This window comes from Botryllus schlosseri, chromosome 16, assembly GCF_051294905.1.
Source record: "Botryllus schlosseri isolate E-star chromosome 16, Bs_hap1, whole genome shotgun sequence".
NCBI classification, from domain to species: Eukaryota; Metazoa; Chordata; class Ascidiacea; order Stolidobranchia; family Styelidae; genus Botryllus; species Botryllus schlosseri.
In genome coordinates this window covers 14,811,636-14,835,385 of record NC_137251.1, presented here as the reverse complement: position 1 = coordinate 14,835,385, position 23,750 = coordinate 14,811,636, and the positions used below count along the sequence as shown (strand labels likewise).

The 23,750-nt window shown below is 39.8% G+C and overlaps 1 protein-coding gene across 3 annotated transcripts in view; it reads left to right on the top strand.

The window, feature by feature from the left end:
- The window catches only part of LOC145458799 (glutamyl aminopeptidase-like), a 128,880-nt gene that overhangs the window by 81,210 nt on the left and 23,920 nt on the right, over nt 1-23,750 (top strand). For all 3 annotated transcript variants that reach the window (XM_080337291.1, XM_080337290.1, XM_080337289.1), the window contains exons 2-5: nt 15,072-15,174; nt 21,633-21,732; nt 22,460-22,531; nt 22,668-22,790. In XM_080337291.1, the coding sequence (XP_080193417.1) occupies nt 15,112-15,174; nt 21,633-21,732; nt 22,460-22,531; nt 22,668-22,790 (358 nt within the window). In that variant the 5' untranslated portion in view covers nt 15,072-15,111. The remainder of the gene's footprint in view (nt 1-15,071; nt 15,175-21,632; nt 21,733-22,459; nt 22,532-22,667; nt 22,791-23,750) is intronic.

Below are 23,750 nucleotides of genomic sequence, written 5' to 3'. Positions count from 1 at the left end.
ATGCAGTGGGTATGTACTGCTGTAGTGACCATGTTCGGCTCCACCTACCCATGTGGGCAGAGAAATACGGCGCACACTACGAATCCGATATATTAATGCTCCCAACACATCACAAATGTGTGTTCAATATTCAATTGTGACGTAACAGTTGATCGACATGTGTGGCTCTTTGAGAGTTACAATTGAAAATATTGGGCCAATATGGCTCTTCGGTCGAAAAAGGTTCCCGACCACTGCTATATAGTGTGCCATTCACGTCTCGCAAGGGTGCCGCGAGAGATTTCTTCACATTTTGAAATTATACGCTAAATAATTTCAGATCTAGTCTATAGCAAACAATCCCTAATCTAATCGGGCTCGATGTGAAGTTTGGACATCGGACAAATCAAAATTGCTGTCATGCAGGCAATCAACACCCCCCTCTAATTCGCTTTCCCCTACATATCACGTTCTTTGACGGCTGGATTAAGTTTTGCATAATACTATGATTCATCCAGAGAAGAGCAGACATATCGGTGCCTGTGTGATAATGTAATTATCAAATCCTCATTGTCCTCCTAATCACAAGCGAGAAATAAACTCATTTGGAAGTGATATTCACGTTTACGAATCCGAATTACGAACTAGCCATCAACATTGTGATTGTTAGATAGCGTGACTGCCTTGTACTGCCGTTGAAATATAGGCTCGTATCGCAACGTTGGTACAGGTGACGAATTTGAGAATTGAGAAGCACATTTTCCGGCCGCAGAGGTTATTATCCCTGTTTGTTGGAAGCTTGAACTATATAATTGAATTGCGGACGGCTGTCAGTAGAGCTATCCTGACGCGTGCAACACGATCTGGGTGGAAATGCGTTTTGCATCCATCACGGTTATTGGTTAATGACATCGACAATGCGGAAGTGTGCAAGTGCAGAGTTTGTCAAACAAATCTTATGAAATATAATATCTCATCGCAGTATGAAATTTCTGTGACGTCGTAAATCGTTACTAAATCAAGATGAGCGCCTTTACTTTCGTCTGAATACGTTCTGCTTGTTGTAATCACACGTTCTGCTTGTTGTAATCACGAAGGAACAATATTCTGGCCCGAGGAATGCGACGACCTTTTTCAGGGCTTAGTACAGGCTAAATGAGGGATCTTTACTAACAAGAGTTTACTTTTAGAAATATTAAAATGGAGAAGCATATTTTAAAAGAAAGGAATTAAGTCAATCGGTGATTATTATTGCAGTAAAGAAAAGAGATTCGGAAGTGGAAGTACATTAGGAATGAAAACCAGAGAGCACGTATATATTGCGGCAGTGATCTAAATATGGGCATCACTTGGTGTGATGATGAATCGCCACTTGTACCAAATTGCTTCAAATTGTCACGCAAAATTGTCAAATGAAACTATGGTGCCAAGTAAATTGAGAAAGCACTTTTTAAAAAGCAAAGACACTTATCTGACAAACCGCCGAGTCATTTCAAAACCACTGTATGCTAGTGTGCCTCGAACTGCTTGTGATTTTGAAAGGGTGCCGCGAATCCAAAAGGTTGAGGTGTTCATGGTGTTTGTCGACTACTGCGGCCATTTACACCAAGCCAATTTCTTCATTTGTATTCCGTATCTGCCGACTTGTAGCACGGCCCACTTCTAAGCTTTTTATAAGACATGGTTTACACGGATGATATGGCCTCCACTGTGTTAGGTGAAAGAAACTCCTCAAAGCATTACCGTTGCCGACAACGAGTAATTGGTCCTAATTACCCGCTCATTCAGTGGCAAGATAGCGTAGTGGTCTACTAATCCACAGCTGCAACACCAATAGGTTACGGATTAGACCGAGGTCGACTCCAGAATTCTTACCTAAGTGTTGGAAGTATATCTAGGCTCGTCCTCACCATCTCATCCGTGCGAGCGATGTCTTATAAAAGCCTAGAAGTGGGCCGTGCTACAAGTCGGCAGCTACGGAATAAAAATGAAGAAAATTGGCCTGTTTTAAATGACCATAGTCGACGAACACCATGAATACCGCAAACAACAATACCCGCTTATTCGCGTTTTCTTATCATAAGTGCTTATCTCGAGTCTGGTACATATGACTTTGATGTTTGATACTTAGGAAATATCAAAGCAAGCATATAAAACTTGTTATTTCTATTGTCAAATACTGGCTGCAATTTTCTCACGCGTCAAATTCTGCATAGATAGACTCATGACAACGGTCCAACTATATCTCGCGCATGGCTAACGTTGGCCGTGTCTCGCTGAATTCGAATCTAGACGCACGCGCGACCTACAACATTTGGACGTTGGTGACCCCGTTGCCCAGACCTGTCTCCACATAGTTACCTTAATTATCGCCGAATTCTAACGTCGTCGAGTGTGACACGTTACGCGGTACCATTACATGTTTTTGTAACAGTCTTTACGGCATTGCAGTTAATATTTAGCTTAACCCTTAATGCTGGACGGTGTATCGTAAAATTAATATTGTAAATATAACCTATCTGACACTCACACTTATAATTGCTAATGGAGTGTCTGGCCAGCTTCGCGTTTGATTTCATTTACTATATTCCAGTCTCATCGAAGATATAGCTCAGAATTATAGCACTATATACTCAACTCTGACAACGTGTTTCAGCCCTCATACTCGCAATCTACAGACTACAAAACGCAATTTTATGTTGGTAATAGGATTTTACTGTGCCAGACGTAATCTGCAATAAGCTATATTTGCGTGTAACAATCATACAAACGAAGCGGCGTCTGGGGCTCTTGAGGGTGATTCCCAACGCGACATACTACGCACGTCATATATTTGTTTCTGATCATTACAACAACAAAATTCGACAAACAAATCACAATTCAGCCTAAAAGACGCATGCAGTGCATACGAACAGGCCAAGATCAATGGCTGAGCTATCTGCTCTATCGAAGTATCGCCAGTCCGAGTACACTCAATTTGGACACATGTTGTAGAATTCCAGTCTTAAGAAGAGCATTTTTCGCCGTCCGCGTGATTTACCCCCAGTTCATAATTATCGCTCTATTTATAGTCTGAATTTCATATTTGAAAAAACTATCTACATTTAGAACCTTTCATGTCATCTATGGTTACTATAAGTCCTCCTTTAGGAGAATTTGGTTAAATATAGGGCAAAATTCGGCTGAGATACACTACATAGTAAATCAGCACTGAAGTAACGCTCTGGCGGCTATTTCCGGAACGGAGCCGAAAAGTTTACTTTTTTTAGTCAACCGACCACGAAGTGGAAACAATTTGCCATTTTTTCAAGATTTTCGTGCGGTATTCTAAGTTTGAAAATTTTGAAAAAGTGTCCTCCTTTCCCGATTCAAAAATATGGTAACCCTAATGTCATCAAACTATGCGTTGGCATTGCGAATATTCTGGTTGCTATTTCTAATAATTTTAAATATGACGATAAAGGGGCCACGAAATATTTCACTATCGTCAAGGGGGCCTGTCTAAAAGTGTTTGAGAACCACTATCGTACAATATATGATACAAAGTCATATTGCGCTCGCATGATGATATAAATAAGATGCTAACTCTTTCATGCCTTTCAGAATAATGGCATATAGCGTACGTTGTCAAAACAAACTGAAAAACCGTCGACGCTAGTAATTTCTAAAGCACAACACGAGAGTTGTAACCGATAGGACTATAAAAGTGGGCCGTGCTACAAGTCGACAGATACGAAATCATAATGAAGAATGTCAGTCTGATGTAAATGACTATTGTAGTCGACAAACACCATGAACACCGCAAAATCAACCAACGTACCGAGTGCGGTCCGTCAATAAATATCTGACAGAATAGAGTACGATCTTGCTCTTTGGCCTACCCTTTTCTATTCTTTTTCTCGTGCCGTAGGTGGCTGATTGACGAACTGCGCCCACTCCCCCTCGCTGGAATGGGAATAAATGCGAGTCCTCTTCTAAGTTTTACGACCGTTCCGACTACTGGTCAGCATCTAACTTTAGACATGCTGCTGTCTTTATTCGCATCCATTGATATTCTGCAGGCATGGATTATCAGATCGATAGCTTAAATGGGATTTTACCCTATTTCATTTCGTCGCGTCGTGTGGTGTCGGTTCACGTTACTATTCCGACTCCAAACATTTTCAATCTACCGATTCCTACCCTGAAAACTACACACCGACTCCGACTCCAACTTTAACTCCGACTCTATCTCCACAAAATGAAAAGTTTAGTAAAATTTCAATTATTATTATTACGATGTAAATTTAAATCGACGATCGAAGTTATTTTAATTACCAAAAAAACTTATACAACAGCCCACCTGACATCGCAACTATCAGACGAGAAGCCCCTGGCGACAGCTTAATTGTTGATTTTTAAGGTACTATATGAGATTGCAATCCTTTTTGGACTCTTAGAATATATTCTGGTAAATGGGAGGAATTGAAATTCCGAGTGGTATTATCTATTTGCTATAATAATCCTCTCGTACCGATTTTGCGGGTTTGAATTGTGCCTTACATGCTGTAATACAGTGGTTCTTAACCGGGGGTCCTCCAAACATTTTCAGGGGGTTCGCAAAACCTCCCAATTTGCAAAATGTTGATATAACCTGATTTGTACTTTTTTCAAATTAGAGAAATCACGAGGCAGTTTTGCTTCATAACTGATAAAATTTGAGGACTCACATAAATAGAATGGCCGTCGAGATGAAATTTTGGTGCCATATATGTTAAGATCATAAGCAAAGGTGTCGACAGAAGCATTGCGCGTTAGTATTACATTTTTCGCCACCTATCTTTGTGGAAAGGAATTTTCGGCACCTGTACAATGTACATATAAAATCGACGGCGCGGATTTTCAGGACACGACCGCGTATTTCAAGAAATGCAGCTACGGAATTCGCTTTGAAATGATACAAGTCTTCCCAATTTCTACATAAATAGTATAATGTTATATTCAGGAAAAATCAGTTTGTTGCGGTTTATCACCTGTCTGCGACATCTGTCGAAGGCAGATGACGGTAGAACGATAATTGAGAGAAATTTGAACCTAAGCGCAGGGTCCGTGGGGGTCCTTAACGGTCCAAAGAAGGTCCGCGAAGACAAAAAGGTCGAGAACCATTGATTTAATGCTTCACAAATACATCAGCTCGATCTATATTTCTTTCCTTTACGGCAAAGGTGGGCAATTATTTTTCCCCGCGGGCCAGATGAAAGCAGAAAATGTATTGGCGGGCCCAGTCAAAACTGGTAACTATATTTTGCTGCGTAATAATTGTATTTCTAAATAGAAAGCAGTGAATTACATTGTTAATACATGATCTTCAGCATTGTTATTAGGTCGGCCATGCGTCCTCATTCACGAGGAATTGTCCTCTTTTTTTCAATAAATTGAAAGTGTACTCGGAGACGCCTAAATGTCATCTTTTTTTAAGAATTTGTCCTCATTTTGTGGAAAAATCATTTTAAAATACTCAACATAGTACTATTAGTTGAAAAAATTTCAAGATCACCAGTTTTCTTTTCCGGTATACTACATATTTCAGAAGTTTTGAACAGTGTCCTCTTTTTCGGGTTTCAAAATATAGTAACCCTATATATTAGGCACTGCATGGCCTACTAAAAACATATTTTTAGTATTTACATATTTTTAGTAGGCCATGGGCACTGAGAAAGTGACGGTTACTTGACAACAATAATATTTATTCGCCGTCGTAGTTCAAAACAATGGTGGACATAAAACAGTTTAAACTTTTTTTAACCCAGAGACACGTTTTTATTATGACATGAAAGTGTATTCAGGAGGACTTCTAGATATCCCTGGCATTTAGGATACTACAAGCACAAATCTTCTCTTGGTCGTTGCCTCCCGGGCATTTTATAGCTTGGTTAAATAGCCTTTGTTGTTTATGGAAACTTGCAGTGCTTCCGAAATTCGCCCTCCCTTAGCCGAGTGTCTGCCTTGATGTTTTTTGCCATGATGCCGACTCACGTTATACTCCACAGCGACATATTCGTCACAAACTAAAAGAACGGATCCACAAGGGTGAAGTGAGAAAAAGAAATATTTGAATTTCAAAAAATGCCTTTGATAGTTGGTCCCAAATCTCAAATGAATAACTTCTATCATGATTTCATGTTTTTATGCCCTCTAGTGGCCGAGCAATTTCATCAAACAACCGAAAATAGCTAATTTTGGAAAGTATGAGAACGTCACCATTAAGGCTTCAGTCATCCTTGCCACTGCCAGGCAGTGGAAAGACACGTGAAACTGGTCACGGGAGCATCTGCTCGTGTGGCTGGATTTGAACGTCGAGATGACCTCATCAGACAAAAAATTAAGTCGCGAAAGCAGTTGAAATCGTTCAATACCAAACATGATTTCTAGGTCTGTACAGACTAATACTGTTTATTACTGAAAGCAGCTTGTGCTTTCAATGTTTAATTATTGGTTTGTGTTTTCAATATGGAGTTGTGTGAATACAAACTCTACAACATGCTGGTAAGAAGTCTATTGGTTCAAGTCTATTGATGGTTGACTCGATATCGAGAGGTCGCCTCAACATGCAGTTCTAAAATTGAATATTTGCAAACTGAGCTGTATTCATACTAAAAAAGGGGACTTCATATGTTTGAGTAAGTGTTTAAAAGTAGTTGTAACTGATCGATGTGGTTCGCAGTCGCGGGATCGATCATTACAGTGCGTCAGTGCTCAATTTTACATACAAAAATCAATAATTTGCTTGTAACTTTTTTTCTGTACATTTTCAAGACAAAGTTCAATGGAAGGCAGATAGAAACATGTTGCTTCCGTGGATTTTAAGACCAAAACTGGCTTTCTAGCATAAGCGGTAATCAAGATATGGCAAAATTAGCTATTTCCGGCCAAAATTGCTCGGCCACTAGAGGGCACGAAAACCTGAAACCATCATAGAAGTTATTCATTTGAAATTTGGGACCAAATATCAAAGTAATTTTTTAAAATTCAAATTTTTCTTTTTTCCACTCCACCCTATGGTCCACCCCTGACTCCAGTTGACAAATATTTAGTGCTCTGCATCTTCTTGGAATTTCGGCCGTCGTCCCTCACCTCCTTTTGACATGCCCGTCCGTTCATCGTTTCATCACCAGCACTGATTGGCTCGTTTTATGAATTAGGGATTTGAAAACGCATCACGTAGCAATTTGAAGCACGGAGTGTGCAAATGTGACATTGGCAACAAAGAAGGTTTGAACGAAACTATATGGAAACAGTGACTTTTTGTAACTTTAATTGTTACGTTACACTTTGCTACATTGGCTTTATTTTTAATCTCCATTACTCGTATGACGTACTTAGGCAACGTCATCGCGGCAAATTATTAAACAGGATTAATAGTGAACGAATTTTCGGCTCAATTTATGCGAATTTTCATCCACGGATTAACATTCAGAAGTAAGTTTTATGTTCTTTATTCCAGGTGCCTTTACGCTGGACACTTAAAATCGCGTCGCGGCCCGCACTTTCCCCAGGTCTGCTTTACGGTTACTATGCAGGTTGGTCGCCAAAACCTATAGCGTTGCTAAGTCGTATGTATACCACTTAACCGCGTGTTGATGTAAGATATGAAAAAGGTGTTACTTAAACACATAATATACTCATGGTACGCCAGTAAAAGGTTTGGAAACACTGAATTATCGAAAAATATGTCGACCTATAGACATACATACAATTGCTTGTAATTAATATCACTTGTTCCTGTTCTGCTCACATTCGTGCAGAGGAGATTGAAAATATTTGAATCGCGGTGGTAAAATGTAAACGCCATTTCGATATCCAACTGTGCTGTTGTAGCAAATTTCGATTGTATACATTTTTCTGTCAGCATCAAGTACACCAATAGGAAGGAATCGATTGGATTGTAACAGCATCGGCAACAATGAGTAGTTTACAATGAGTAATTTATATCCCCTAATCGAATTCATATCTGGAATATCATAGCTGATCGTCGACCATTGCGGGCAGTTACAGAATCGGCAAGTGCATGATCATGGGATATTCTACCACTGGCCAGCAGATTTACGAAACTTGATAAATAATGCAGCATTGGTAGTGATATGATATATTACATGCTGATTGACAGGTCAGGTCCTACACTCCTACTGAATATGTCTGCAGTAAACATACTTGGAAATGGAGTGAGTGGCCTGACAACTTATGGAATTATGTTAAATTGCAGTAAATTTCATCAAAATACAATATACTTCCAAAGATCTACGGCATGTAATTTCTAATAGTTTGAAGACTCGCGAATTTCATAACGACATGTCATCAATCATCATAAAGAGAAGTGATGACAATAATATAGTAGCGTAACCCATTTAAGTGACGCCTGGTAATCAAAAGTGAAGCTGTCAATCATATGGCGTCATACATGGTACCGCATGTCACGTTCTATATGACATTAAATGACATCTAGGCAGGCAAAGTGTAAAAACATTATCAGTTTTTTTATGTAATCAGGGAAACTTTGACATTGTCTTTATAATAATTAATTTATTTCGGTGTATGCGGCTATCAATTTTCAATCTATCTTCATTGCGGTACGTATTCAACTTAAAAAATATGTTTGGGACTGAGTTGCTCCATCAAATATCAGTTTGTCTTGCACTGATATGTTACACTTATGTTTGGTTAAATTTCGAAATTGAACGTTGATTTTAATCAATGCTCTACTGCACTATTTCCTGGATTTACGACCGAACGAAAGAGTCTTTTCGCGAACCATATACGTTATGTTGCTATTTGCGGTATTCATGGTGTTTGTCGACGACTATGGTCATTGACACGATAGGCTAATTTTCTTAATTTTTATTCCGTAGCTGCCGACTTGTAGCACGGCCCACTTCTAGCCTTTTATAAGACACCGCTTACACGGATAAGATGGCGGGAAGGAGCCTAGATAAACCTCCAACACTTAAATAGGAATTCTGGAGTCGCTCTCAGTCGGACTCCGCGCAAATCATTGGTGTTGCAGCTTTTGTTTATACCCCTGCGCTATCTCGTTCTGTGTGTGTTTTGATGCTTTTATCAAGAAGTGTGAGGGGAATGATATATCTTTATCTTTATCAGTTCTGTCCGTTGTCGTAGCTAGGTCTCTGATATAGTAATAGCTCGCTAACGAAAGCATAGTCACAGCGTTCGGATCAGGAGTTTTCAAATTGTAGTTACCAAAAAGGCGAACCACTACAGCGTGTGATGTTACTTGCGGAAAGCGTCATATAGGATACACGGGCATGGCGCGAAAACCGTTTCGATTGAAGAAGCATTACCGTCACACGACAATGCAGTAGTGGACTGTCTCGAACATATTCCGATCATTGTATTCTAGTGTTCATGGGCACGGTCAGTTTAAAAGTGTAGGATGTCACGCCGCGCATCGGCGCTATTTCAAAGCGGGGCTTGTTATGGGTTTCTGCAGGGCGATAGGTAGCTGCTTGATTGCTGATTGCTGCCATGATTCTTAGGGAATTTCGGGTAAATCAGCCGGGAAACAGAGCAGGCATCGAAAATTATATGAGGGAGGTCCAAGACAACGAGTTACTATTTAATTGGACCACGAAACGTATTTTTGCCATATCACTCAGTAGTCAAGTAGGCTCAATGTGATTTTATAGCGGAAAGGTGTTCCAACTTGTTTCTGAATTGCTCAATTGACTTAAATTGCATAGTTGCATAGAATACTAGCTGAGTAGTAGAATTGAATTGGATGTATAATTTATAATTTTGTCCTTTTGAAAACGCCACAAGATTGCAATGCAATGAAAAGATAGGAAGACGTGTCAAAACGACTTGGAGTAGTCTTTGAAATCAGACGCCCACCTGGGCCTCGCCTAGACGATGCAAAGAAGAGTCATGCACTTTCACATGCACACTGGATGAAAATTAATGGGAAAAACATAAAAATGACAAGTGATAGAGTGAGTTAATATGTGTTGCATCAGAGGTCGCTGTATCAGATCATGGTGCGGTAATCTTGAACGCTGGCTAGTACGCCATACCACGTTTGATCTAATGCAAATCGTTTTGAATATTAGCACAGTCGTGAATCACGAATGCATACGTTGAAGTTCGTCAATTGCAAATCGAAAATAAGACGTCTGGATTCCGACAATGTCAATTCAGGAAAGTTACTTACGATGGAGTGTGTACATTACACGTGCAGTGTACTGTGTATAGTATTGTAGTATAGAGTCATTATTTCGTAAAGTTTTCAGGCAAGCTCGCGGCAATTCTCTTGTCGCTCTTTTAGAAGACATTCCCACCACGGAAAGGAAATTCATTGAATTGAATTCCGTGGATGATCAGCATCGACCAATCATTAAGTATTATACATGCCGCACTTATTGGTCTGGTTCATTTTGATGCTAATGGTGTTGGATGTGTTATTCTTGTTTTCTGCTAGCGGGATATCCTGCTGTCAATGAGTATTGAGATGATAATTGAAGTCATGGTGTTCAATGTTCTATTGTATTTCCGAAACTGAACGCGTGGTCCTGTATAGCCGAACCGTTATCAAATTGGATTCCTCGATATAACATCTTTCGAAAGCATACAACATGTTCCGATTTTGTTCTCGATATTACCCTGAAAGCAGCTTCTGCGCGCTTTAGCACTTTTCTATGAGATTATCGCTATCGTCCCAATTCTTTTAGGTGGACCGAATGCATCTGAAATGTAGTGTTCACGTGAAATATGCCGAGTAAACCCTATTATGTAGATAGATTATAATGTTATTAGATAAACCCTTTCGCGTAAGGCGATATTGCGCCTGGAATCGCTTATAGGGTGATTATTATAACTTGTAGGGGTGAAATCGGTCTATCTGTTGAACGCGACGATGATCAGGCATTACAATCATCAACTGTTTTTTTTCTGAACCGAGCATCTTCCACTTATTGTTCCAGTCTGTTACGTTCGTCCTCTTACCACCTTTACAAATGCAATGTTTCCTTGCGCTGCCAGCCGTGAACATTGGAAAATTTCTGTATTTTCCAAATAGGGCTACGCGGGATAGCGTTTACGGTTTAAAGTCTCTCCAACCTTATCCTTTGTTTATATAAATATTTGGAGTACGGATTTACCTACATGGAACACATTTTGAGCATGTTACATAGGTGCTAGTTCATATACGAAACCATTCATTGCGCATGAATATAGGAAATTACGAAATACCAATAATACTAATAATCAAATTTCGCCTGTAGATTTACATGGAGTATATTGCTGCGATTTTACTGGTTTAAATATGTAATATATTTAAGGTTTTGGGTGAATCATGACTGTAACCTAACCACTGGAATAGAACAACAAGTAGCAATAGCATATGTTTCTTGTGGGATAGATCCCTCGAGATATTGTCGTAGTTCTGAAGGAATGTTGGTTAATTAGGATATAAGCCCGAGGTTAGGTCTAGAGATCTGTCATCTATTCTAATCATAGTTCGTACTAATGCATTAACAATGAGCTACCGCTTCCATCGCTGTCGCGGTACGATTACAAATCATATTGGACTCATTATGATACGAACCTCACTAATGAGAAAAACGTGCCGTTGGCATGTGTACGATCGTAGGGCCATCTGAATTAATCCATGATAGTAAAATTGTCGACGCGTTATGTAGATAAAAGACCACATCTGTTTTGATTTTGAAATATCTCTGAGCAACGTACCTTGCATACGACGGGTTATCCTTCGCGTTTTCGCATCTATGATAAATCTTTGGACCTATTTTTTCAGCAGAGCACCACGTGTGTGCTTTCATCCCTTATCGCAATTGAGTGTCGATGCCGCAGTACGATTGACGGTACAACCGCGCAATTTCTTATCGTTAAAAATCTCAATTTTTTATACAATGTGTTCAAAATACTAGAATCTGTCATTTACTTAGCATTGTATCGCGAGTCGCGTGAAATCTGGTTTACAAGAGCCGACCTGTAGACAGCATATTTAATTGTCTGGTCTAGCTACCTTGAAAGTCTTGCCCGGCTATTGCGTCTGCTACCATTATTCTGTGCATTCGCTGAGTTCGTCATTTCAAGTGGCATTCATGTATATGTATTTTATACGTTTTCGAACTATTTCGTGGAGACAGGAAATAATCGAACAGAGTGATAGTCCGAACAAAGAATTTCTCGACACTAGGGAACCGTGGTATCGTTCAAACGATACTTTTCACACTATATATCTTTAACAAACTCAACTGAACAGTGTCTATTTCTTTCAAAAATATAATTAACGAAGAACGTGAAACAGCCATAGAGGAGCTACTCGGGGTTTACGATAACTTATAGCGTTATCTGGTACAAAACATTTGCAATATCGAGGAGGAAGACGCTCGCCAAACAGACATCGGCGTTTGTTTTCGATTTTCGATTTCGTTTCGGTTTATTAGCAATTTTTATCAGTTTAATACACTACAAAAATTACGATAGAATGAAAAGATAGGGAGGTGTCGAAACGACTTGGAGTTGTCTTTGGAATCGGACACCCATCTTGGCCTAGGCGATGTAAAGAGGAGGCATGCACATTGCACATGCACACTGAATGAAAGTAAAAGCTACAAAAGTTGGTTGGCATGTCACGGAAGGCGAGATCGGTAGGTCAGGTCATGGTCCGGGAATCTCGAGGACAGACTAGTATTTATTTAGTGGAAAATGCTTGTATTGCGACCAGACGACTACCGTTTTGAAGCCATAATACTCATTACTCAGCTACCGTTGTGCATTTCCGTTATTGTATGCCCCGTGTTACTCCTGATTCATATTAGTAATAATATTATTGCATGGTATTAGAATTCAATTGACTGCCTGGATCATGGTATTGTTGACAGTCTATATACCAGTGATTCTCAACCGCAGCTCTCAGAGCCACATGCGGCTTCAAGGAAGCTTTTTTTGCGGCTCTGATTGACCACCTAATAAATATACCACAAAAATATAATAGACGACAGACAGTTTTTGTTTGTTTCTATGAATAGTCATATTCAATTTCTGTATATGAATTCTAAAATGAGGGATATTACTTATACTTATGACTAAAGCCGTCCAAGGCCGCTTCTGAAAACCGTAATAGAGAATTCTTGCAGACTATAGTGGTTGAGTTCCCGTCAGACAAGGATATATCTTGTGTTTTGCTGGTCATAGACCTTGATATATCGTCTCTGTGAATGGTAAATTTAGACACAATTTTACTAGCATAAAAATAACGGCGTGTAATCCCCCGCACACTTGTGCATCAAGTGGTTGAATGTATGAAGAGCTATCACATAACGACATAATAATATGTTATAGTAATGATATGCATTTTCAGTTTAATTCAATGTATAGAAGTCGTCATTCTGTGTCTATCAATGCTAAAATCACCTATATCGAATCTCTAGAAGTCTATGTAGATGTTTTTGAATTAGCTGGATTGTGAGATCCAGTGGTAGGTTAGCTACCATTAAATTTTCGTAATAAGTAGCCTACTCGACTTTTTCATGCGGCTCCATATACGTACTCTGAACTTTGAAATGCGGCTTCGACACATGAAAAGGTTGGAACCACCGATCTATACCAGACCAGGGCAAAGTGCGGCCCGCGAAGCTATTCTGCGCGGCCCGCGAACGGCTGCTTGGAATTCAAAACATAAAACTTGCTTTTAGAATGACTAAAACCATAGGCTGTATCAACTCAACAGGAAATTCGTTTACTTTGAAGACTGTTAATTAATATGCCACTATTACGCTGCCTACTTACCTAGCATGCGTAATCTAGATTCAAAATAGAGGCTATACGGCAAAGTATGAGTAGCAATTAAAGTTACAAGAAATCACTCTTTCGATATAGTTTAGTTAAACCGTCTTTGTTGCCATTGTCACATTACGCATTACACGGTTTCAAATTGCCACGTGATACGTTTTCAAATCCCTAATTATAGTAAAACATGTCAATCAGTGCCGAAAACTGAAATTCAAAGGTTAAGACTTTAAAGCACTAAATATTTGGATATTGGATTCGGGGGTAAACTCGTCCTTGTAGCTTTTGTCGAGTATGTCGCTGAGATTAGGGATTTTAATTAATGTCGGTTATATGACAAAAACACGAAGCACTCAACTCGGTCAAGGGAGGGAGAAATTCAGAATAACAGCAGGCTTCGCTCAACATTAAGGCTATTTAAGCTGCAGAGTGCACACGGCTCGGAAGGCAGCAACCAGGAAAATAAGCTTTGTACTATTGCATATACATTTCAGTGAAGTGGTTCTCGAACTGGGGGGCGTGAAAGCATCAGAAGGGGGGCGCGAAGCCGAAGTTTAATGAAACTTTTTCTCGCTCCGAGCGATTTACCCCCAGCCTACAGTTATTGCTCTGTGTATTGTCCAACTTTGATATTTCTGGATTCACTCATCAACAGCCATAAACTTACATGCTAGCATAATGGTTGCAATCTTTAATATTTTGTGACATCACGATAAGGGGGCGCGATATTTTTCACTATCATTAAGGGAGGCGTGCCTAAAAATGTTAAAAGAGAGTTAAAAATGTGTCATGTTTAATAGTGTTTCGAATCATGACGGCAAATACATATTTTTTAATTAAACGTCGCTTCCTTATTACCTGACATGAACACATTCACTGAGCAACATTTACTAACAATGTAATTTAGAAATGAAATTTTTCACTAGGCCCGCCAACGTGTTTTCTATTTCTCCTTTGGGCCGCGAAGGAAAATAATTGCCCACCCCTGGTGTATACAGTACTTTTTACCATTTGTCGCTCACTATTTGCTATGCTGTTGCGTCTCGATGTATTGTTTTCCAAATCAGGCATGTGTGTGCTACTGCCCAGTGCATGCAGGTATCAAATATTGTTGCCCAATGGTTCATGTACTGTATTTAGTGGACTGTACTCCAGTCCCAGTGGCAATACTTTATGAGGTTATCGACAAAGTTTTCAGTCATGATTTGGCGTGATAATATTTGATGTGACATTTTCTCACAACCATAAAGTTATTTAATTTCTTGAAACTTGTATATACTGCATCATAGGGATATATATTTAACATTGGCAAAGGTGTTGTTAGCAGCCATGAAGGAGGAGTTAGATATGGATGATCATGTTTTCAAATCGCGAAAAAGTTCATCGAAATCGGTAAGTCGTCATTCGATCAGTGTTGGTATAGAGCAGTGGTTCTTAACCTTGCCTCCAGCGCCCCCCAAGGGGCGCTGGTGTATTTGAAGGGTGCAGAAACGCTCAGGGGGCGATATGGGGGGGGGGGGCGCTGGAGAAAAATGGCTTCGCGGTAGATGATGTGGTGGTCGGACATATCCTTAATGAGTATTCAGAGCAAACTAACAGCGACAACTTCGTTATATATAGCCCACAAAAGACATATAAGTTTAATTGTCCTGTCCATGGACGCCTAAATGACTGGCACCGAATGTTCCTGTCTTGGCGATCTGAACCTCAGAAGACCAATTAAACCTGTTGGGGAAAAATTATATGCCAGTGAAGAAATACCAATTTGAAATCGTGTGCAGCTTTTAGATTAGTACGATTGGGCGACAGCGATATATAGAAATAAATATCCTTGTCGATTGATATCACTGTTGGGCGGTTCTATATTTTTTGATATAGCAGACAGGAGGTCACGAAATAACATCATGCAACGAAGTCATACCAAAGGGCCCGCCCGCCCGAATATGTTTAATTAACAGTTATGGGCCCTACAGTTTCCAAGACACCTCAGAATGTTCCCTCTACGTTTTGACGAGTCTGCACACACTCAACAACTCACTGTGTAGACCCTTGGACAACAGTGCGTAACGACTAAAAAAGCTCATAACTTCGGATTTGTTGTGCGCAACGTAGATTTTCTGTGCGCAGAGACCGTGTCAGCACTGCGTACGTACGCAGCCTAGAGGGAACATTGCACCTCACTCAGCTCTACCGGTAAATCTGGTAACGTGAGAAGAGAGGACAAGACATTGATAGCAATATATATGCAATTCCCGATCTTATTGACCGATTTTATCATGGATTATCGAAAATTTTCGCGCTTCACACTGGCTCGCTAAACAGTAGAGCCGATTCCGTGGCAAAAGCGAACAACGTGATGGGGGCGGTCGGTTTATCACCATATGGGAGCCCAAGACCAAAGTATTTTCGGGGGGCCTGACGAAGTGCTGTTTCGTTCCTGCCAACGGGTATACGCCCGAAGAATTATATTTATTATTGAGGGGTCCTGCCTTTTCAATCACACATCACTCTGCTCTACCTGTAAATCTGTTTCCGTGAGCAGAGAGAGGATAAAAATTGATATCAATATTAATGCATTCCCGATCATATTGACCAAATCAATCAGTAATTATTGAAATTTTTCGCGCTTATCGCGCGTCTAGGCGAGAATAGCTGGCTCAGTAAATGGACACCCAATGCAGATGACTATAGTATCAAAAAATAGCGGATAGCCGAAGGGGGTCTGGGGGCGAAGCCCCCCGGAAGTTTGGTTTATCACCCGATGGTGGCCCAAGACCACCGTTTGTTGGGGGGCTGACGAAGTGCTGTTACGGCCCTGGTAACGGGGTACTTGTACCTACGGGCACACCCGAATATGTTTAATTACTAATTATGTGCCCTTCATTTTCCAATACAACAGCTCACACAGCGCTACTGGCAAATCTGATTACGTTGGCTGAGAGGATAAAAAGTTTATAGCGACTTCTATAATCACTACCTATTCGTTCATGGATTATAGAAACCTTTGGTACCTAGGGCGACCAGGCCACACAAACTTTGCTGGCCATCGAAATGACGCTGCGGGCTACGGGCCCTCAGAAGGTTGGTTTATCACGCTATGGTACGCAAGGCAATTGTTTTAGGGGTGTTGACGAAGTGCTGTTACGGCCCTCCCTCTTACTCATTGTCTTCATTACATTCCTTACAATAGGAGGTTGGGGGGCGCTGGAGCACGACAATTTTTGAAAGGGGGCGCTGGAGGAAAAAAGGTTAAGAACCACTGGTATAGAGCTTGCTTCTTCATTTTTATTATGACACGTCATAAAGCGAATGCATCAAACACGTCAATTTCACAGGCCTCATTTCGAGAGGAAATAAATAAAATGAAATATAGAAATAGGGTGTATTTATTTTTGTCCATAATTTTTTTGCGGCATCTACACCGTCCCACGCAGCCTACGAACTCATGATATATACATACCCACGACCTGGAGGCCTGCATAACTGCATATGCATATCACGCGTGTATGATGTGTATGTTAGAGCTGGACATGGACGGGAGCAGGATTTTCTCATTTTGGGCCGGATCGGAACCGGATCGGTACTTTTTACTAAGAATAGGACAGCCTTACCTTCTCCCACCCACGAATCAATAGTTAAGTGAAACGTTCATGGAAATAAACCTCATGCTAAGTCCTAGTTTCCATAATTACTTCAGATATGGATTGGGCTTAGTCTTTGAGTTTTTAATTTCGTGTTTGCATTGTTTCAGTCAATAATCATCAAGGTGGTCAAAGTAGCTACTCAAGTAGAAGTAGAAGTAGCGACGAAAAAATCTACTCAAGTACGAGTAGAAGTACTTCTTCCATGAGCAACCTAAAACTACTTAAAGTATAAGTAGAATTTACTGACTTTAAAAGTACTCAAGTAAGTAAGTAGTTGTGAAAACGATTGTAATTCGTTCACATGATTAGTAAAAAGGTGCAAATTGAGCTATGGGAAAGGTGACGAGCTTGATTCATATTGATGCGTACCAGCAGGTCTCCAATTTTCAATAAGCATTCGTTCACATCATGGGATGAAAATAATAGTATTGATATGGAAATGCGATACTAATCCTTTGTTTACTCAAAAAGCACGTTTTAGAAGATATCATGGTACTGCGCACTCCCCCATAAGGCCTGTAGTTTAGTCGAAGAGCAATACGGAGATGTTGTGTTGGATATGGTGTCAACACTTTGTGCGATTAGTAAACGTTAAAATGCTATATTGTGTAGCTTTATTTCTGGAAATTGAAGACATTACTACACTTGTTTTTATACTTCAACATGTACGTTATCCAGACAAAAGAACTGATATAAATTAGAAATTAAAATATATGTTACTGGGAATTGAAAGTGAAATATAAATCTAAAAATGGAACAGGTATTTAATGTCTTTAGTCCAGAAAGTTTCGAAGGTTGGTATGCTAAAACAGCTCTAAAACTAAAAAAAAGTCAGTGTCCACTTTTCCAGATTAGGACACGCCATGGACAGCTTGATTACAATATGATAAGTAATGCTAGATTGCGAAACATTAGTTTCAAACGTTATGATAAGCCATATATACAGTGATGAAATACTTAATATGGCGAAGGGCGACAATGCGGTGTGAACGGAACCACGCCAACCCGCTACCTAAATTATATTCACCGATACTTTCGTGAAATCATACTAGTTACTCCTAATTCACTGCGCGCGAAGCGCGACGAAAATTCTGGGCTCAATTCCACTTTTATATAAATTAAATGTCGATACTCCGTGAAAACAGCCCCAAAATTTCTCAGGCTATCTTCTTGATTGGAGGATTACACTACTTCTACTTGACAAACTTAAAATAGCGAAAAGTAAGAAAGTAGATCACAAAATATTATGAAGTAGAAGTAGAAGTAGTGAAATTCAGATCTACTTGAGTAAGTACCAGAAGTAGAGGAAAACTACTTGAGTACTTCGAAAAAGTAGAAGTACTTCGTTACTGATCACCTCTGATAATCATTACCGTCCTGTGAGTGGATAATTATTATATCGGAGTTTTTTGGACCGGATCACGGTCATTTCTATAATCCGGACTAGGAGTCGGATCGGATCAGATCGAAACAATACAAACAGGAATTTAAAATCACAAAGATCATACCCAACCCTCATCGGAAGTAATTATGCCAACTTGGACTTAGCATGTGTTTTATTTCCATGAATGTGTTTCACTTTAACTATTGATACGACGGTAGAAGAGGGTGAGGCTGTCATATTCTTAGTAAAATGTATTGATTCGGCTCCGAACCGGCTCCGGCCAAAATGAGAAAATCCGACCGGATATTTAATCCGGTTCCGTTCCATCCTCCGCCCCGCTGTATATACCGCTGGAAAAGGAAGAATCAAATATTCATATACTTTCGATTATTCGCAAAGTAATTTATTGCATAATACGTAGTAGCCTACATTGTGCAGGCCTTCTGCTTGTATTGAGAATGAAGAAAATTGGTAGCTATTAATATATTATATATCATTGGCTGTCATCAAATATTTTTTAATTCTGGCATCCAGCGGATGTTTGTTAAGTACTGGCCTGGAACGCCTAATACGATCAGTTTGAATTCAAAGTCAAATTATTTCGGTCATAATCCACACCGCCTGTTGTTCTCTCTGACCTAGCAGCTAGATTGTACTTGACTATTTCCAACATATGCCATTGTTATTGTTGTTGTTTGTAGTATCTATGGTGTTTGTCGATTACTGTGTTCAGTTCAATGGTCATTTACACCAGGCCGATATTTCTTATTTTTGATTCCGAATCTGCCGACTTGTAGCACTTCCAACTTCTAGGCTTTTTGTAAGATACCGATTGAGCGGATGAGATGGCGAGGGGGCCTAGATAAACCTGCAACACTTAAATAAAAATCCTGGAGTCGGACTCGAATGCCGCCAGCATATGCCGTGACTTGGTTTGTTGCACGCTTGTATGACCTTTGGCGCCGACCAATCACAAGTCTCACATGGAAGCAAAATGTAAACTAAGCAATAGTTAGTTACTTCTGTTGGCGGCTCATCCGTGTTTGGAATGGTTGCATTTTAATCAAGAATAGATCCCTTTCACGTCATAGTATATGCATTATGCAACCTTATATGATAGGCCTACCTAGCTCAGGGTTACCATATTTTGGAATCGGGAAACGAGGACACTTTTTCAAAATTTTCAGACTTACAATACTGGAGTAAAATCTGGAAATGGTAAATTTCCATGAAATTGTGAGTAAAAAAGGTCAACTGTTAGGCTCAACTGCAGAACTACCGTTCTTCTTTCACATTTTTCGCTGGTTGACTAAAATAATGGTCGACTGTTACGTTCGAACCATGTAATGCCCACGCAGTCTTGCTTCTGTTAGAATATTTTGGTACGTTGGGCATAGCACCATGTCAACCTATTTGTTTCATTTGAATGTTCATGATTCACAATGAGCAGACAATGGGCCGTCTACAACCGTAAGCCTATAAAGTAGGCTACAAGCTATAAAACGTCAATCGATAAGTTAATTGAAAGTGGAAAATCTACGATGCAAACAAAATGCAGGTTGCAAATTGTTTGTTGACTTTTTGACATTTTTTGACCTAACGCTACAATTTTGACCTATTTTGACATTTTTGACATGTCAAAAACAAATCGCCCTAAACGTCACTAAACGAGAATCCACCTTGACAATCCCAAAAATGATAACTGCTTTGTTACAAAAGTTTGCTCGAAATATCCAGCTTTCTGTTTGTGAATATTAAGTAACTTTCTTCTGTGAGCTTGACCCACAATCACACAACTACAAGAGCGAAATACGCTGCATGTAGGTATAGTCAGCCAATGATGCTTATTCCACCAATTAATGATAACCAATCAATGAAATTGATATCGATTTCTGTTGTAAAAAGTCTAGCAAGCGTACCGGGTCCATCTCGATTCTATATGTTTATTGTATAATAAAAACCAAATCCTTGCGATTGGGGTGTTGACTACTGCTGTATAACTGGTTAATGGGGTGAAACCCGTTTTACACTCTGCTCAATATCAAAGTAGCAGCTCTCAGACGCTGAATGCATTGTCCAGTCTAGCCTAGCCGGTAAGGCGTAAGCTTGTATTCCCATGCAAGTCCTCGTCGAATTGTTGGCATAGTGGCGGAAGATATTGATTTTATGGGATTATGATATCATTTGATTGCTCCATTTGGAGACGTTTAAAAATTCAGTATGTACTTCAGCAGCGTGGCATTATGTGACCCGAGTCGTCGCTAGGTATCGTGTACATCACTTCACTGAAATGCAGTGTTGGAATCAGCAATATGACTTCACATGACGTCATGAGGTTCACGTTCGCGTTCACACGAACCTGAACCTTTCTGAGGTTCACGCACCATACCTCTACAGAACTTTAATATACAATTGAATAGCATATTCATATTGAAATGAACCCGAATATTTGCGGCTGACACTCGTCAGGGGTAATCGTCAGCAGCTAGTAGAGAATTAGAAACAACATCGTATATCAACAATCGAATCTCGAAATATGGCGTCACCAGCATGAGATGAGATCTCAAAAAGGTTCGTGTACCATCTTAAAATAGTGCATTCAGCGCTCTCTTATTTGAGATATCATCTCATGCTATATGATTGTTGATATACAATGTTCTTTCCCATTCTCTACTAGTTGCTGACGATTACCCCTGACGAGTGTCAGCCGAAGATATTCGGGTTCATTTCAATATGAATATACTAGTCAATTATGTTAATTGTGATTAGTGAATACGATAATGGCTTTGGCACCCGCCACAAAAGCATTTTCTGTTTTACAGAGGACAATCCTAATCGCAGCAGTGATTGTTGGTGTAACAGTAGGAATAGGTCTAGCAATTGGCCTTGCTGTTGGACTAAACCGGATAGAATATGTCTATGGTAAGTTTTTACGACACTCTGTAATACATCAGTTCAAGTACTGGTACGTTTATTAAGACTACTAAATTTGTTCGGTAGACTTGAATGGACATATATATATGGCTACCGGTAGCTCAAATTCCTTAGTATGATAACTAGTTTGTAACTAAAGTAATTCAACTTTTTCGGAGTACTGCCTGCTACATGCCCACTTGCACTACTTACTCGAGGGGTTGTGATTTAGACTAAAGCCACTTACTTACTAATACACTTACTTTTTACGCTCGGGATTTTGATAAATGGAAATGAGTTCTGTAATGAGTTTTCGTCACACGTATAGTGGCGAAATTGTCATAAGAACCACATCGAATAGCTCTGTCGGCTATTATGACAACTGAATAGTGAATATATTTTCGAAGATTGTACATATTTGCAGTGCCATTAGTCAATAAGCGTTAGTCGAGAATATAAAACTGACAATTTCAAAAGTAGCCCCCTACGATTAACTGCTAAAATTATACCATCCCTCAAACGAATGGACTTTTTGAAACTATTTTTTGAGTAGTTTTTCAACCCTATATCTTCTACTCCCACTCTAGGTCGTTTTGACATGTCTTGGGAATCGTTGCTTCTAATTCTACTAGAGTATAAATTTTCTGCATTGTACTTGAGTAGCAACGCTGACTACTTTAACCACCTCTTAGTTACTGGTACCGTGTCTCAAATGTGATATATTTTCCACATTCAGTCACCGAGTCAATCACGACACCTACATCAGAGGTTGCTGCTGACGATACAAATGTAACCGCAACGCCAGAAGGTAACGTAGAAATGGCGACTGCCAATGCCTACTATCGATATGTAACCGTAGCCCGAATGGTGATATAGGCATAATGTGTTTCCCAGTGTATTATAGTTACTATGTAAAAATATTTCCTCCAACTCCGCCGTGCTAGGTAGTTGCGCTGGAAGATGCTTCGAGACTGTTCCAAATGAAAACGCAGAATGTTACTGCGATGATGAATGCTCAAGATTCGACAACTGCTGTCCAGATTTTGTGCCAATGTGTGCAAATGAAAGTATGTATGGGTTTCTTATTCGTTGACATATAATTAACTTGTTTTTACATATACGGTAAACTCCTAGAAATGACAAGGTTGAAGCTCTTAACTACCATACCATGCGCGTGACACTAGCGTTAAGTAATCCTCTGAGCAGGCCATAGTATTTAATGATCAACTTAGTTGACTCTTTCCATACTTTACTTGAAATATTCTATACCATATGTCACGGTGGTTTACCGCCTGTATCTATGATATAGTCACACATGACTGCATCGCAGCGTAAGGGCAAGTGTCCTAGCCAGTGGTGCCACTCCTAGTGTTTTAACACTAGATCTAGTGTTTTTTCGATCGTCCTAGTGTTCTAGTGTTTTTTGTCCCACAATTTTGCCAATCTAGTGTTTTTTCTGCAATCGTACGAAGAAGGAATATTCTAACATACTAACTAAATTACACGCTAAATTTATCGCTAATAAGACAATTTGGTGTCTCTGGCTGTGTTTGTTTTCAACAATTCTATGTGGTGGTGCAGTAAGAAGCAATTATTACGTAACAGGGTGCGCTGTGAATCCATATTTATGAGCGAATGTATCGGAAGAATGAGCGATTTCGGTAAAATGCTCTGTCGTTTCTTGTTGAACTCACTCTGCAGATTTGTTGAGCTTGATGATTTGTCGGAAGAATGGGCTGCTTAGGTAGGGTTACCATACGTCCTCTTTTAAGAGGATTTGTCCTCTTCGACTTTTTTGAAAGTGTCCCCGGAGGACGCGCTGTTGTCCTCTTTTTTGAGATTTTATTCTCATTTTTGAAAATTTAGGCCACATTTAGAGCAAAATGCGAGCACAGAAGTGACGCTCCGGCGGGTATTTCGGAGTGAAAAGCGGTGATTTGAGCTCTGAGCGAAAAGTTGACCTTTTTTTTTAGTCAACCGATCACAAAGTGGGAAAAATTCACCGATTTTTGAGAATTCTTCTCCGG